The sequence below is a fragment of the Gossypium raimondii genome, chromosome 6 (genome assembly GCF_025698545.1).
Source record: "Gossypium raimondii isolate GPD5lz chromosome 6, ASM2569854v1, whole genome shotgun sequence".
Classification (NCBI taxonomy): domain Eukaryota; kingdom Viridiplantae; phylum Streptophyta; class Magnoliopsida; order Malvales; family Malvaceae; genus Gossypium; species Gossypium raimondii.
Genome location: NC_068570.1, coordinates 50,696,717 through 50,713,584, shown reverse-complemented (window position 1 = coordinate 50,713,584; position 16,868 = coordinate 50,696,717). Strand labels below are relative to the sequence as shown.

Genomic DNA, 16,868 nt, shown 5'->3' with positions numbered 1-16,868 from the left:
TGAATTATGTAAGTAAGCATGTCATGTAACGTATGCTATATGTATGTATGTCGTTCATTTATGATTATGATATGTATAAGATATGCATCTAATATGTATATGTTTAGGGTGGAATATGTTTTGATGGAGGAAGTGTATATGACAATATTTACCACAAATATGGCGGCTAGACTGCAAAACTATACGTATGGCAGCCTAGCTGCAATTATATGAGTGGCACACCGCCACATTTTGGTGTGATTGGATGGATAGACTCTAGTAGTCTAATATGGTGTGTTTGGTTGGATGGAGATGGTGTGTAGCAGATGGGGGTATGATACAATATGCATGTTATAATTCTATATGGTATGTTCGATACGACCTAGCATGATTTGCTACTATATGATAAGTTATGATCTGAATAAATTATGATATAATATGAAATATCTGAAAAATATATGTTTTGTGATACTCCGATACATAATTTATATATATGAAAATATATGTTTTTGAATTATGGGCCAAACTACACACCGGGCTATAAGCTCACGGTTCCGTATGTTTCGTTTCAAACAATCCTCCGACTGAGCAATGGACGGCGACACTGGAGCCCGAGTTTCATATTTTGATTTATTTTATTGATTTGTTTTGTTTGTTAATTATAGACATTTTCGGACTTTTTTTTGGCTTGTTTAACTTTCGGACTTTTTATGTTTGGTGTAGAACGTTGGGGCAAAAACGTTATTTTACGTTAAAGCTTAAAGAATTAACGACACCAACTTAAGATAAGTAAAATGAAATCTAATTTTAAAATATTGAAAATTTTAAGGATTTTCCGCCAAAAATATATTAATAAGTAAACCTAGAGGGTTTTATGGAAAAAAGAAGTTTTCGAAATATGAATATGAAGAAGCCAAATTGGAAGTAATTCTTTGAACGCAATTAGGTTTTGAATTTGTTTCCTAGAAGTTAAAATACTTGATTTGGTTTTAAAGGATTTATTTGTTTTTAATTCGTCAAAAGTGTTGGTATTTTTGTTTAAGCATTGTAACCCTCACAATTCGACCGTAACATTTAAATAGGATTTGGGGTGTTACAATAATCCAAGTCAATTAGCACAAGAGTGACAGCATTACTGTAAAAGGCCGAAAAATAAACCTGAATGACCTGTCTAATATCATTGGGCACACTCACCAACTTTAATCGAAGAGATCATATTCCTAACTCTTCTAGCTGATGGAAAATTCTAGTATTTTTATCTCCCTGAAACATTTTTGAAGCCATTCCCTTTCCTCCCTTGCGTATTGCGTACAAACCCCACAACTTCCACGTGAGAATTAACAATATCATTGCTAGTATGATCTGATTGGACTAGTTTTTCTAAGCTATTAATTCCTTGTTCGATATTAGAGATAGACACGGTGTCTCCCTTTTTCCATCTTCATGGTCACTCTCATTGATCAGTTGACGGTTGAGACTAGTATTATGACTGAAGCTCTTCGCAGATTGACTTTGGTACCTAATTATCATGTGGTATAATTGTTCTGTCCCTCAAAACGGGTTTATTAACGCCCACACTTAATTCTGATCTTGTCTAAACGGCATTACAGTATGGTCGTGCCAACCTCTTACTTGCATCATTTAAGTAGGCCTTTCTTAGTTACTTTGGCATGCCTGTCTAGGTTCTTAGAATAGAATCAATCATTAAAACCCACTACATCCATCATTTCCATTGCTCAAAACATAATAGGCATCAACAAACTTGTCTTATTTCGCTATAATACAAAGGTTATGCACCCCCCGTTTCAACTTACAAAATGTAAAATAAAATCTACTAGTTAATTAGTAGCATTGAAGGTTGCAAAGACTATCATATTAACTTGTTGCTTCCATCTCCAGGACTACATGTGGAATGCATCAAAACTAAGCCCATTAGCATCATCTTCTGTGAATTCCTTCCAAATATTCATAAAGCCCCTTTTTTATTGTTTGCCAGTTCAACAAAATCTTGAAATTCTTTGACCTTTCTCACTGCTTTGCCTGCTCAAAACCATAAGTTTTCATTAGACAATAAACATGGTTTAATTTCAAATTGAGCAAATTTGTCCATTATTTACCACTCTTTAGTCCCAAAATCTCTAAAGAAATCTGAAATTCCAATTGAGCAAAGAGAGAAGAGAATATATACATTACCTGTGAATAAAGGAAGGTTCCAAGGATGGCAATGGCAGCTCCAAGAGCATTAATGGGCTGAACAGGTGTGTGGAAGATGATGATGGACGACACTATAACTGAAATCCTCTTCATTGTGTTCCCAATGCTAAATGTCAGGGGAGAAATTTGATCCAGAGACATGTATGAAACTTGATTATATAAGTGATAGAAGACACTCTGAGCTACCACCCACCTGTAAAAAAATCCAGAACCACACAATTGTTTATAAGAAACAAATTAAAGGAGAAAAAGAATATGGGTCATTTGATTAACTTAAAACCGGCCAAAAGAAAGAAAAGTGGTAAATTACCAGACAAAATTGGGTCCAATTTGTGAGACTGCTTTTTGCCAGCCAACAGCCCAAAGCTGATGACCCTCGACAGCGATTGCAAAAGGTGTAAGAATCAAAAGGGACAACATAGACAAACATGCATAGTAGTTCATCCCACTCACTGACTTCCCATTCATCCCTTTCTTTGAGAATATGTTTCTAAACACGAATGCCAAGTTTGATATCATAGCCCCCATGAAACCTGAAACACAATCACAATGCAAAGCTCAAATTTGTATTACAGAAAAGATAGAAAAGAGGTTAATTCAATCATGCTTGCTTTCTTCTTACCAGTCATGTTGAAATTGAGCTCAGTCAAAGCTGAAAGTGCACAACCTCCAATAATTGGTACAAGGGACAAGTAAACTGGCATTGGAAATGAGTCCCCTAACAAAAATCTTGAAACCAAAACGCTGAATGCAGGTTCACCACTCTTGATTATATGTGTGAAGGAAACAGCGACCTTTGACATGCTCACAGTTGCTGCTACATGCCCGATTGTATGTGCCACCGCAACCTAAAACATGCAAACCCATCAATAAATTTCTTTAACATGTTCCAAAGAGTCTCTATTCTTGCGAAGTGGTTAAAACGTAGAAAAACTTACAGGGAAAAGGGTCTTCCAAAACTCAAAGTCGGTTTTAGGAGCATCAGCAACTCTAGTGGCCCAAGATATGAGCATCAGCAAAGAGCCAGCAGCCAAAGATAGGGTAGAGGTCAGCCAAGGGAAAGGGAAAGCATTGAGAACCTTCTTGTTATATATGTTGAAAACTACATTCAAAGCCCACCAAGTAGCAAAGTAAATCCCAATCTTAATCCTTTTAGCTGCTTCCAATCTCGCATCCTCGTCAGGTAACTCAATTTTTATGTCCAGAGGCCTAGACCTGTCGGCTTCATAGGCCTGGCACTCAGTTTTCCTCTGCTGGGTGTTTTTGGAGATTGCAAGATTGTCAATGGAGGCAACTTGTAGCGGTTTTTGAGAAGAGAAAGAGTGGGTGGGGAAGGCACTGTGGAGGCTCTTGATAATGGGTAATGGAGAGAATTGTGGTGTTGGGATTGAACGTCTATTGGGTAAGAAACCTGTGGAAGTGAAAGAAGATGGGGAGAGCTTAATTGAAGAAAGCATGGTGTTTTAGTAAGTTTTTCAAAGAGAATGTGAGTTTGACAGTGAGAGGAATGTGATATTTGTAGGAAAATCTGGAAGTTTGATAGATGTACAGAGTCTCAGAGAGAAGAAAAAAGGTTTTGGTTTGGTTTGGTTTGGTTTGGTTTTGGGTGAAAAGAAGGGCAAAGCAGAGAGGGGAATTTATAGGAAAGTAAAGAGCAGAGGAAGGAAGAAGACGCCTCCATACTATTGATTTTTCTTCGCTTGCAGAGTTGCACGTGCTTACTCGGTTTTAGATTGTTTTTTTTTATTTACTAAAATATCCTTCTCCTTTGTTTTTCTTAACCTCACTCAATTCTCCCATTATGAAAAATGAAATTTCAATCATACAAAACCAATAGTTTGAAGATGTTTAATCTAAAATTAAAATTATTTACCACTAAATAATTGGAGCTTAAATTATATCAATATATAGTCTAAATTAATGAAAATTGAAAAGGATTAGAATTTGAACAACCTCAACTTTTGAAAATTCTAATGAGTAAGTGCATGTTTGCAAATTGGACTTCCAACTTTGTTTTCTTTGATATCACCCATTATTTCTCTTAACCATTAATTGTCAAGCTGCAAATTTTAGAACATGGGAAAACAGTAGTCAAACTGGCATGAACTTTCCTTTGTATTTCTTGAATAGTGCTCAAATTAAGGTTCCAAATTCCACCACCACCTAACTTGAATTTCCTTAAACAAATTTTCAGCCACCTAAAAATATGGAACGTTCTTTTCTTTGACAGTTTCCCCACCAATAATATCATAGTGGACAGTGTTGTATATAAATATGTCTTCAGCACTGTGTAGCCATACCAAATGACCTATTATAGTTGATGGTAACAGCCCATAACATTGGTCTCAATTCTTCACCGCTAATTTTCTTGCAGCAACTGAGCACCCCCATTATTGAACATGTAAAGACAATCCCAAGCAATAAAAATCTCGACCCAAAAAGACACCTGTCAATCTGCATGTGTTTTTGATCGTTAAACCTTTTTTTTCTTTTTTCCCTTTTTTCATGCTATATTATTTGGACGGATCAAAATTTTCTAACTCTTAAAATGGAGGGAAAATATTGTATATATCAGTCTGATTGATTGACGGCTGGTGCAAGATGTAAATTTAGGTGTAGCAGTTGGGACAACATTCGATGGTGCAATTGGAATGGGAAAGAAAGTAGTCACGTGAGTTTCAACATGGAATGCATGTTGTCGTTTGGAGGTAATGGGAGGGTGAGATTGTTTTGTAATTACAGCTGACAAACAATCCCAACAGCCAATGGAATGGAGTAGGGTTTGACTTGGTGATTGGGATGTGTGATATTGTAAACATTTCACCAACCCTTCATGGCTGCAACTGGCCACTCCACCTGTCCTTGTTGATCTATTATAATTATTTTTTTATATTAAATAATGTGAAATTAGAATAAAGTTAATATTTATGTTTTAAAAAGAGTATTTATTATTTAAAAGAGTTAATATTTTTAAATTTTTTATATTTTGTAAATGAAATCTTTCGTTTAGAATTGAACCAATATTTTTATAAAATAATTGTTAACCTTATTACATTTTGAATTTATTTAATTTTTTCAATAAATAGAGATTAAATTGATTCATTTAATAATAAGAGGACTAATTTAATGTAATTCAATAATACAAAGAACTTATTAAACTCCAAAAGTTTCCACACCTTTCATATAAATATGAAAAACTTAGCATAAAATAATGTAAAAACAATTAAAATACAAAGATTTAAAAACATAGACACAGCTATAGTGTTATGACAAAAGATGTAAGCATAACACAAATATCAAACTTGTTAAATTTATGTAATATAAATCATTATAGTAATTTAAAGAAAAATGTAAATATAATAAGGATTAAATTAGAATAAAAATTGTGTAAAATATGAGATAAATTAAGATATAATATGAACATAAAAATATTTTTTTCTAAATTGAATAATTATAGAAAATATATAGAATATAAAAGTAATGTAAACATGACACAATGTGCTAAAATATATTTATAACCAATTTTAAATGTATGAAAAAACATATATTTTTTAAATATGGACACGACAAAAGCTATGCTATATTAAGAAATGGTATAACAATAAAATAATTAAAATAAATAGCATAAACACAATGTCAAATTTATGAATGCATTAAAATATGCATAAAGTTATATAAAATGTGTAAAAAAAACTCGAAAAATAACATCAACACAACACAAAATCTACTAATGCATATACAATTAATTAGTAATGTTTAAACATTAGTGAAGTTTACAATATTTAAAATGCATTTAAAATAATAATACAAATTTCTTAACCAACTTGTTGTCATAATAATAAATTTAGCCTTTAAAATTTATATTTTTATCAATTTGATTTATTCTTTTTAATTAAATTTAACTTTTAAATTTTTCTTTAAAAAATTAAAAAATTAACTATCAACATTTCGAAAAAATCGAAATTTAGGAAAATACTAACAACATGTACTTCATACTATTTTTAATTTTGAATTTATTTTTAAATATTTTTGTATAATTTTAAAATTTTGGTTGATATCATAAAAAGATAAATAATGTAACATGGATTGTCATGCTAACATAATTAAAAAATTCATGTTTTAGTGGAGTTTTCTGCTTAAAAAAGTACTCACTAGTGTTTAAATCAAGGTGACAAAGGGGACCAAAAAAAATTTACCTCAGAGATGACAGTGGTGATCAGGAAGAATGCCTCCACAACAGGTTGGACCAGGTTTGCCCCAAGACATCCAAGAAACGAAGGTGTGACGAAAGGTTTTAGGAGTTGTACAAGGTCCTCCATCCACCAAACAAGTTGAGCCAAAAGATGGAAGTTTACAGTCTACAGAGACGCAATGAAGCACCAACATCCCATGATTTATTCTTGAAGAGCAATCCAAATACAAGCAACAAGCCAAAGGTTCTTGATCATACCAGAAAAAGAAAATCAAAAACACTATTAGGGAGGTTCCACCAACGCATCACATCACACCAAATAGACCAAGATAGTAGACACAGAATAAGTAGATCGTTGAGATCCTCAATGCCCAGAGAATACCAAGAGCAAAGCAAAACTCCTCCTCGATGAACAATGCCCTTATTAAGCAAGAGCCAGAAGAAATGTTGAATTCTTGGGGGGACAGCAATGCATGAGATTGAAACGAGAATCAAATTGGTTAATTTTTTAACCGAAAAGAAACCTTTAGGATCAACAAAATAAATAAGATCATCAGGTTGTCTGTTGGTGTTTAGAACTCGAACTTTGATGGTTGATCGAGAGATTTAAAGCAGAAAGAAGAGACGGGAAGTTTTAAGTAGAAAAATAATTGAAGACAGGAATATAATTGATTTGCACCTCAACGGTTTAAATACAAAAAATTCAAGACTAAAAATAGAAAAAAGAGGTTTTAAAAATCTGCTAAAAATATGGTAACAATATACCAAACAAATCAAAAAATCTAATCTCCTAAAGTCAAGGAGAATTATTCAAACTTAGTAACAGAAAAAATTTAAATGGCAGCAATCTTAAACACATTATCTCAACACTCCTCCTTGTTTAGATGCTACAAACTCCAGTTATATTTCTGTCCAGAGGTCGATCAACCAACTCCCAAGTTTTGTTTTTCTCGATCATTGCAAGCTCCTCATTCATTGCAGCCATCCAATGTTGACTTTTTTTTGCATCATGATACTATGCAGGCTCACAAATAGCCATGTTACATTTTTGGTAAATGTCGGAGAGCAGCCTTGTACCTCTGACAGGTGCATCATCAACCAAAACATCTTGCCCTTCATCTTCAAGCTCTTTTAACGTGCTGCCAATGGTAAAACGATTTGGTGCACTAGAAGTTTGGTTCGTCTTGGTCGAGTCTTCCCAATTCCATTGCTCATTTTCAACAAAATAAACATCTCTGCTCATAATAACACGTCTAGTGTGTGGTTGAAAGACTCTGTAAGCTTTAGATACAGTGCTATACCCAACAAAAATGCCAGCTTCTGCCTTTTCGTCAAGCTTATCACGCTTGACCTGTGGAATGTAAGTGAAACACAGGCAGCCAAACACTCTAAGAAACTTTAAAGAAGGTTTGTAACCATACCAAGCTTCAAATGGCGTCTGATCCTTCACAGCTTTTGTTGAAATCCGATGTTGCAAGAACACAACAGTGTTTGCAGCTTCTCCCAAAAGCTTTTTGGAAGATTCTTCTCATGAAGCATACATCGAGTCATCTCCATTATGAATCTGTTCCTCCTTTCACTGACTCCATTTTGTTGTGGAGTGTATGGTGCCGTCAACTGATGCTCAATTCCAGCCTCTTCACAAAACCTATTAAAGGCTTCTGAAGTGTACTCCTTGCCATTATCAGATCTTAAAATCTGAATCATGCATCCACTTTTATTCTCAACTTTAGCTTTGAATTTCCAAAACACACCAGTAACTTCTGATTTTTGCTTCAACAAAAAAATCCAACACATTCTTGTTAGATCATCAATAAAGGTTATGTAATAGAGGTTACCATTTAACGAAGGCATTCTCTGAGGACCACAAAGATCAGTATGAACAAGCTGTAACTTCTTCGAGGCTCTACAGGCTTGTTTAGGAAAAGGGTTGTCTATGTTGTTTCCCAAATTTGCAAGCTCGACAATGAGGTAGATCATCATCAATGTCTGTAAGTCCTTCCACCAACTTCTTCGACTGCATTTGAAGCAATCCTCGATGGTGAAAATGCCCAAGTCTCTTGTGCCAAGTCTCAGTAGCACTAACTCTGGATTTAAAAGCCATTTGCTCCTTTTCCATTGGATTAAGAGCAAAACTTTTTCCCTTCATTTTGACATTGAACAAGTCTCTGCCATTAGCATCTCTGATCAAGCACTGCTTATTTTCAAACAGCACTTTATAGCCTTTATCCAGCAACTGACCAACACTTAAGAGATTTTGATCAATTTTAGGTACAAATAAAACATCTGAAATGAATTTTGTACCTTCATAGCTTGTAATAGCTATTGTGCCTTTTCCCTTGACTTCCAAGTACTCACCATTTCCAATCCTCACTCTTTTGACTTCAATGTTTCTCAATTCCTCGAAGAGCTCCTTGTCATACGTCATGTGATTTGTGCACCCACTATCAATCAACCAGCTCTCACTTAATTCTCTGCCTGAGAAACAAGTAACCACGACCAATTGATCTTCTTCTTCTTGATCAACTGCCTGTGCATATACTTCTTGCACCTGGCCTTTGACCTTGCAAATCACTGCTTCATGTCCAAGTTGATTGCATTTGGAGCATTTGGCGTCAGGTCTTTTCCAACATTTGAATGGTGGATGACCTTTCTTCTCACAATGGTGACAAGGTGGGTAGGATTTCTTGACACCTCCTCTTTTGCTCTTCTGATAATTGCCTGATGAATTTTCTCCACTCGTCGACTGGTTCTTAAAATTTTTCTTCTTTTTATACCTGTTGTTGTCTTGATCCTTGACAGGTAAGGCCCCTTCTATCACTCCCTCTTGCCTCATGGATCTTCTTTGCTCTTGTGCTTGTAAAGCATTCAAGAGCTCTGCAAGAGAGATCTTTGACAGGTCCTTGGTGTTCTCCAGAGTAGTAATGGTGGCTTCAAACTTCTCTGGAACAGTGACCAGTAGCTTTTCTACGATTCTAGAGTCGTTCAACTCAGAACCAAGCAATCTCACCTTGTTGGCAATGCTGAGAAGTCTGTCAGAATATTCTTTCACTGACTCAGACTCCTTCATCTTCTGCAACTCCAAATCCCTGATTAGATTCAGGACTTTCATTCCACGAATCTTCTCATCTCCTTCATATTCAGCCTTGAGGTAATCCCAGATTTCCTTTATTGATTTCAGAGACATTATTCGTGTGAAAATCATTTGAGACACAGCTGCAAATAAGCAAGCTTTTGCCTTTGATGTCCTTGTCTTCTTTTCCTTTTGTGCTTTAATCTGTGCTACAGCAGGATTTGCTGGAAGAGGTGGGACCTCGTAATCCTCTTCTACAGGTTCCCAAAGATCTAAAGCCTCCAGGTAAGTCTCCATGCGAATTGCCTACATCTGGTAATTGTCTCCATCGAAGACTGGTGGTGCAGCAACTGAAAAACTAGACCCTCCTTCCATTTTAACACGCAAATAACCTCACAGATCCCTCAAGAAAACAGATCCGATACCAATTTGTTGGTGTTTAGAACTCGAACTTTGATGGTTGATCGAGAGATTTAAAGCAGAAAGAAGAGACGGGAAGTTTTAAATAGAAAAATAATTGAAGACAGGAATATAATTGATTTGCACCTCAACGGTTTAAATACAAAAAATTCAAGACTAAAAATAGAAAAAAGAGGTTCTAAAAATCTGCTAAAAATATGGTAATAATATACCAAACAAATCAAAAAATCTAATCTCCTAAAGTCAAGGAGAATTATTCAAACTTAGTAACAGAAAAAATTTAAATGGCAGCAATCTTAAACACATTATCTCAACATTGTCCAACACCTCGTCCAGAAGTCTTCTCTCTCAATCATACAAGACTCTTCTAAAAGGATGATTCAAGCCAGCAGGTACACAAAAAACATCACCAACACAAGCATCCTTAAGAGAGCAACATTCGGTATTTAAATTTGAAGGCACATCACCAATCCAAATGAGTTTCCCAACGCTTAAACCACCATATCTTTTGGATTTAACATTTAACCTTTGCCATTTTACCTTGAAAATGGAGTGGAAGAGAATGATGACAGACTTAATAAGCCTAACTCGACCGGCAAACGAGAGGTAGCGTCTCTGCCACAAAGCAAGTACATTTCCAACTTTCTCAATAATTAGCTCTCATAGATTTTTTTTTCTTTGGGTTAATGCCCAACTTAATACCAAGATAAGAAAGTGGCAAACTGCTTACCCCATTAGATCAACACCCATTGGGATAAGATGAGTCTTAGAGAAATTGATCTACAACTCTGAGACCAGTTAAACAGTGAAGAAAATGTCCAATAAAAACACCTTAGGATACTAAATTTATAAAAAAAAAATTCAAAACTTAAATACTTAATTTTATAAAAACTAAACCTCCCACCATTAAAAAAAAAGAATTGAAGTACTTGAAAGAAAAAAAATATTAAAATTATATTTACGAGAAATCTATTTAACAATTAAAGTAGAGATAGAATAGTAAATATGAATAAGTGTTTTTTAAGCCAGAGCTCAATCATTGAAAATCACATTTCCAGTTATTTTATTTAAATATTTCATATAAAATTAGTAAAAGAGGAAAACACCATTATGTTAAGGTTTAATTTATAATTTGACCTTTAAATATACTCAATTTCTCATTTTAGTACTTAAATTTTTTCTGGCCTAATTTAGTACTTAAAGTACACTTGATTCTTAATTTGGTACCTAAATTATGCTTTCATTATACTTTTTAGTCTATTTTTTAATGAACATTAAAAAGATGATGACCAATCACATAATGTCACATGGCATTTTTTAAAAAATGGATCTTTTCTTTTATCAAATATATACATAAACATTATAAAAATGAACAAATATATAAAAATTCAGAAAATATATATATCTAAAATCTTAAAAATATATAAAAATTACAAAAATACAAATTACAATAAATGAAAAGAAACAATTGAAATTATAATATTATTATAAAACTGTAAAAAACTTAAAAATTATAAAAATTGTAAAATATTTAAAATATATTAAAATATTAAAAAGTTGTAAAATTTTTTTAAGATAATGTATAACTTGTACAGTGGTAAAGAGGATTTATAAAGAATATTGAATTTTCAAAAGGAGGAGGATGACTCCATTAAAATTATTTAATTAAAAATATGGTTTTATTCAATTTTTATGTAAAATAAATAAACATAGACCTCGTGCAAACATCATATTTGATCGTCTAAATGTCATGGAACATTTTAGTGACCGTTAACACCCTTGAATTATCGTTAATTTTGTATCGATTGTTTTAATTTTTTTTTACTTGTATTAGCCAAAATGTTGCATTTAAGGTTGAAGCCCATTTAATGAAACAGCGCGCATCAATCCTAGACCCTAAATGAAACAACCCATTTTTGAGACAGATAGTTAATAGCTTGATAGGCTGTATTTTGGTCGTTACTCCTCCCTTTTTAGCATAGATGAAGGAAAGGAGGTGGTTATGCATATTAAGACAATACAGTTTCCTTTCTCTCTCTTTTTCTCTCTGACTTTATCTCTTTCGTTCTTCTCATTTGTCTTTCCCTATCTATCTTCTTAAATTTGCACGTTACAAAGGTATCAGAACAAGACATTCCTCATGGCCAGTAAAGGTGTTACTGCTAGGTTGCAGAAGGATATGGCTCAGTTATAGCAAAAGATGTCACACCTTCGGGTGGACCTTGATGCGAAGACGGATACAAGATTTAAGGATTTCCATGAGAAGTTCAAGGCGGATATATTATCAAAGTTGTATTCCCTATTGGAACAGTTCCTGGGTTAGCCACAAGCTACAAGTGCTACTAGTTCAAGTCTGAATAAAGGGAAGGGCATTTTAGGGGAACCTCCCCATGACTTTCCCATTAAGCAGTCTATCATTCTCTCGCCACAGTCAGATATGGGGCAGTATTATCATGCTATTAGTATGGAAACCAGTGTTAAGCAAGTCAAGTTTGATTTTCCTTGCTTTGATGGGATGGATTTTAGGAGGTGGTGGTCGAAGTTGGAACAATACTTTCAAGCTGAGGGAGTGGGAGATCCTAAAAAGGTCCGAATGGTCATGCTTCATTTGGAATGAAAGGCATTGGATTGGCATCATTTCTTTGTCCAGAGACAAGGAGGACTGTAGAAGTTGACCTGGAAAGCTTATACAAAAGGCTTGAAGGATAGGTTTGGCTCAGAGATCTACTAGGATTCTATGGAGGAATTCGTGTCTCTCAAACAGCAAGGATCCGTCGAGCAATTTCATGACCAATTTATGAGTCTCTTAAATCAATTCCGTCTCTCAGAACCTGATGCCCTAAGTATATTTGTTAGTAATTTAAAACCTGAGATTGGACAAGACCTTAGGTTGTTTAAACCATAGAACTTGATTGATGGTTACTTAGTAGCTAAACAGATGGAAAATATATTAGAGGGCAACCATAATAAGTACACAACTCCGACTGGAAGGGCAGGCTATCACAAGGCCTTGTTCCCTAGTTCACAGGGTGGTACTGTGGGATTTTCTAAATAGTCTTCTCAAGGGGTCAAATCTCCTGGCTCCCTGCTAAGACCTAACGGAGCAGGGGGGTCTCCTCATGTCAGTATTAGTGCCAGGTTACCTAGAAAAAATCTTTCCCAGGAAAAAATAAAATATATGAGGAAAAATGGGCTTTGTTTTTTGTGTGCAGCAAAATACACTCTTGGACACAAGTGCACTAGGGCACAACTGTTCCAGCTCGTCGTTAAGCCCTCGATTGACATCACTGAGGTTGTTACAAGTACACAGACAAGTCAAACTAATGAAGACTTCCAAGACTATCTCGAGTAGCTTGAGATAGAAGAAGCAAACAATGGGATTCCTTCTCCAATGTTATTATTGCATGAACTAAAGGGACTTAGAGCCATCAGACCATAAGTTTGGCAACTCATATTGATCAAGTGGAAGTGATATTGCTGGTAGACTCAGGAAGTACGTATAATTTCATTGACTCTAAGTTGGCTAAAAGGTTGCATTTACCAGTGGAGGCAGTTGATAAACTAAAAGTAATGACTGCTAATGGAGGAACATTGTTCACTTAGGGCCTTTGTAGGGCTATGGTTTGGGAAGCTCAGGGATATCAATTCACCATAATTTTTTTTGCCCTACCAATAAAAGGGTGTGACTTAGTGCTAGGTATTCAATGGCTGCTATTTCTAAGGTCTATAGTGTGGAATTTTAGCTTTTTAACTATGCAGTTCCAATACCAAGACCAACAATGTATTCTTAAAGGTATATCACCTAGACCCCTTTAGCTTGTGTCTGGTGATCAACTTTCCAAATGCATCAGTTCGATGGAAAATGGCCCTTGTCCCATGTTGTTGCTACTTGTACTCAAGTGGCTTTAACTCTTCCATAGGCTACATTACCACTTGAGCTGCAGGAACTCTTACAGGGATTTGTTGATGTTTTCCAACATTCCACTAGTCTTCCTCCTAACAGGGCATATGATCATAGAATACCATTAATTGATGAGAAACAGGTGGTGAGGGTAAGGCCTACAAATGCCCTGCTATACAGATATTATGCCAGTAGGACGTTGCTATACAGATACATGAAATAGGTGAAATAGAATATTTTTAAGTTAAGGGTATTTTAGTAATTTGGTGATTACATGAATTAAAAAGCCAAATTAAAAGTCAATTTTTGCTCATCTTCAACCCTTTGGCCTAATTTCACATGAGGAAGACATAGCTAGGGTTTTTCAAGCTTTCAAGCTCGACTGTAAGTCTGTTTTAGCCCAGTTTTTGATGTTCTTTACATTTTTTAGATCCTCGTAGCTCGGTTTAGCTATTTCTACCATTATTTTGAGCTAGGGTTTGTGTTTAAAAATTTACCCATGGATGACTTGCATGTTTTTTTATGCTTTATGGTAGAATATGAAAGTTTAAAGTGTAATAAACAACTTTTACTAAGTGATTTTTAGTGATATTGCATAAAAGGACCTATTTATAAAAGTTGTAAAATATGTGTAAAAAATAGAAAAAAATGTGATTTAGTGAAAATTGTGGGTTGCTATAAGAGGGAGTATGAATTGGCTAGGCTTGAGTAATGAGAAAAATGAGTACTTTTCATTTTACGAGTCTAGGGGAAAAAATGTAAATATGTGAAAACTTAGGGCAAAAATGTAATTTTTTGCCATAAGGTGTTTTTGGGGCTGAATTGCAAATGTGTGTATTAAATGAGTTAGATGTGTTATTATAGATCAAGAAAGACGAGGAATTGACCTTAACCGGGGAAAATGCAATGTTATGGACTAAGACACAAACATTTGATATTTTGGACCGAGGTAAGTTTGTATGTAAATAATGCATTGTTTTTACTTACGCTTTCATATTTTGATATATTTTGTGAAATGTGGCTGAATATTTGATGCATTTGACAAAATATCGACAAGTGAGAAATTTCCCTGTTGAACCTTAAGAATAGAATAGGATACAAGTGACATGTCACTAGGAACCTATGTGAAAACTATGTGAAATTGTGACTAAATGAATCCGGGTGCTAGTCTTATAAGTTCTACCAGTGACTAGGTAATCCGGCATGTGTTTCGGATACCTGAAGCTTGTGTGAGCAGACCCGCGAATGTTAATAGCTCAAGAACTAGCCTATGTGTGATAAGTGATGTGAAATAGCTTTGGCTACAAGTGTGGCACTATGTGCAATATTTTGATGTATCCATTAATATTCTAATGTGTTCAACGAGAAATGACTAAGTGTAAATGATTGTGATTATGTGATGAATGAGTGCAGGTACATGTGTGTATATATATATTCAAGAGCAATGTGCTCGATATGTGATCGAATTTTGGTAAGGTTGATGTGGAGTAAATATGACTATGAAGACTTGTAAATATTTGATAATGACTAGCTATTGAAATGGCTAGCTATAGACATGATTGGTGTTATGTGTGTGTAAATGAAAGTTAATACAAAGAAAACATGAAAGAGTAAAATTAGTAATAAAACAATTTTGGATAGCAGACCATTGTATAACTTTGAAAAATCACCAAAATTGTAAAAATTGAATTAGAAGTTGAATAAGATATGAAATTAAATCTTATTGAGTCTAGTTTTACATAGAAGAAATAGTGTAAGTAAGAGAATTTCATATTATGAGATATTTGAATTTTTATGAGACAGGTCGAGTGATTTTAGAATCCCTATTCTAACTTTGGAAACTCATTAAAATTGTATAAAAATAATTATGGGTTAGAATTTATATGTTTAAAATTATTAATGAGTCTATTTTTAATAGAAACAAATGGGAACATCATCTGAATCTCGTATGAGGAGATAATTAATTTTTAGTGAAAAAGGGTCGAAACTATTAAACAGCAGAACATGGATGACTTTAAAAGAATAAATTGTACTTATTGGCTAAACCATAAATTCTGAAAATTTTATGGATATTTGAGTCTAGTTTTTTAAAAATTTATCGGATCTTAATTCGGAGTTCCGTAACTCAAGATATAAATAATTTATTGACTATGGCTCGCGTAGACAGCTTGATATGAACATGAGTGAATAGTGAAACTATGTGCAAATATGATTGTATTATCATGAGAACACATTATGAGTATTGATAAAAACATGTTAATAAATTGTTTGCTATTTACATACCAACTTACTAAGTTATATGCTTACTCCCTTTTTCTTTCCCTTGTCTTACAGTGTCCCTAAGCTAGCTCGGGGTTCGGAGATCATTGGAGATCCATCCACACTATCAACACTCTTTTGGTATTTTGAAAGCAATATTATGAATTATGGCATGTATAGAGGACTTGATTATTTTTTTATGTGTCATAATTTATTTGGCCAAAAATGTTAGCCTATGTTATTTGATAGTTCATTTTGTATAAGGCCATTAATGTTGGCTATTATTTGTTAAGTTGCACGTTTATGATAATGCCATGTTGTGTGTTGATAAATTTGGTATAAGTGTGTAAATGTTTGGATGAAAAAAGGCCTGGTAAATAGCCTAACTTTCATCCACACGGCTGGCCACATGGCCATGTGCTCAGGGCGTGTGCCCCTAATTTTCAAGAAATTTTTCAAAGTTTTCAAAAGTTCTCAATTTGGTCCCGAACCACTTTCAAAATATGTATTAGGTATCGTAAGCCCATATTAGGGACTTTATGATGAAATATGAAAAGTTTTAATTTGGATGAAATTTCATGACTCGATTTTGTATGATTGGTTATGTTTAAGTCTGGTAATGCCTCGTACCCTGTCCCGGCATCTGACACAGGTAAGGGGTTTTACAATAGACTTTATGGGTCCATTTCCAACTTCTATAAGCAACCTATACATACTTTTGGTAGTAGACTATGTCTCTAAATGGGTAGAATCAGTAGCTCTAGCCTCTAATGATGCTAAGCCGGTATTGAAATTTTTACATAAAAACATTTTCACAAGATTTGAGACAT

The 16,868-nt window shown here is 34.3% G+C and overlaps 1 protein-coding gene across 1 annotated transcript; it reads right to left on the bottom strand.

Annotated features, from left to right (window-relative positions):
• Window positions 1-1,683: 1,683 nt before the first annotated feature.
• On the bottom strand, window positions 1,684-3,863 carry LOC105773653 (glucose-6-phosphate/phosphate translocator 2, chloroplastic). The gene is made up of 5 exons (XM_012595721.2): window positions 3,132-3,863; window positions 2,816-3,041; window positions 2,504-2,726; window positions 2,173-2,386; window positions 1,684-2,019 (listed from the first exon to the last, which is right to left on the bottom strand). The coding sequence occupies exons 1-5, from the start codon at window positions 3,648-3,650 to the stop codon at window positions 2,008-2,010; spliced, it is 1,194 nt and encodes a 397-aa protein (XP_012451175.1). The 5' UTR covers window positions 3,651-3,863; the 3' UTR covers window positions 1,684-2,007.
• Between the last annotated feature and the right edge of the window lie 13,005 nt (window positions 3,864-16,868).

What these genes read in the sequence shown, in the direction of transcription:
- LOC105773653 (XM_012595721.2), bottom strand. Translation starts at nt 3,650, where the DNA reads ATGCTTTCTTCAATTAAGCTCTCCCCATCTTCTTTCACTTCCACAGGT. An exon ending in GCTCAATTTCAACATGACTG is followed by an intron (nt 2,727 to 2,815) that starts GTAAGAAGAAAG and finishes ATTGTGTTTCAG; the next exon opens with GTTTCATGGGGGCTATGATA. An exon ending in ATTGGACCCAATTTTGTCTG is followed by an intron (nt 2,387 to 2,503) that starts GTAATTTACCAC and finishes ATTTTTTTACAG; the next exon opens with GTGGGTGGTAGCTCAGAGTG.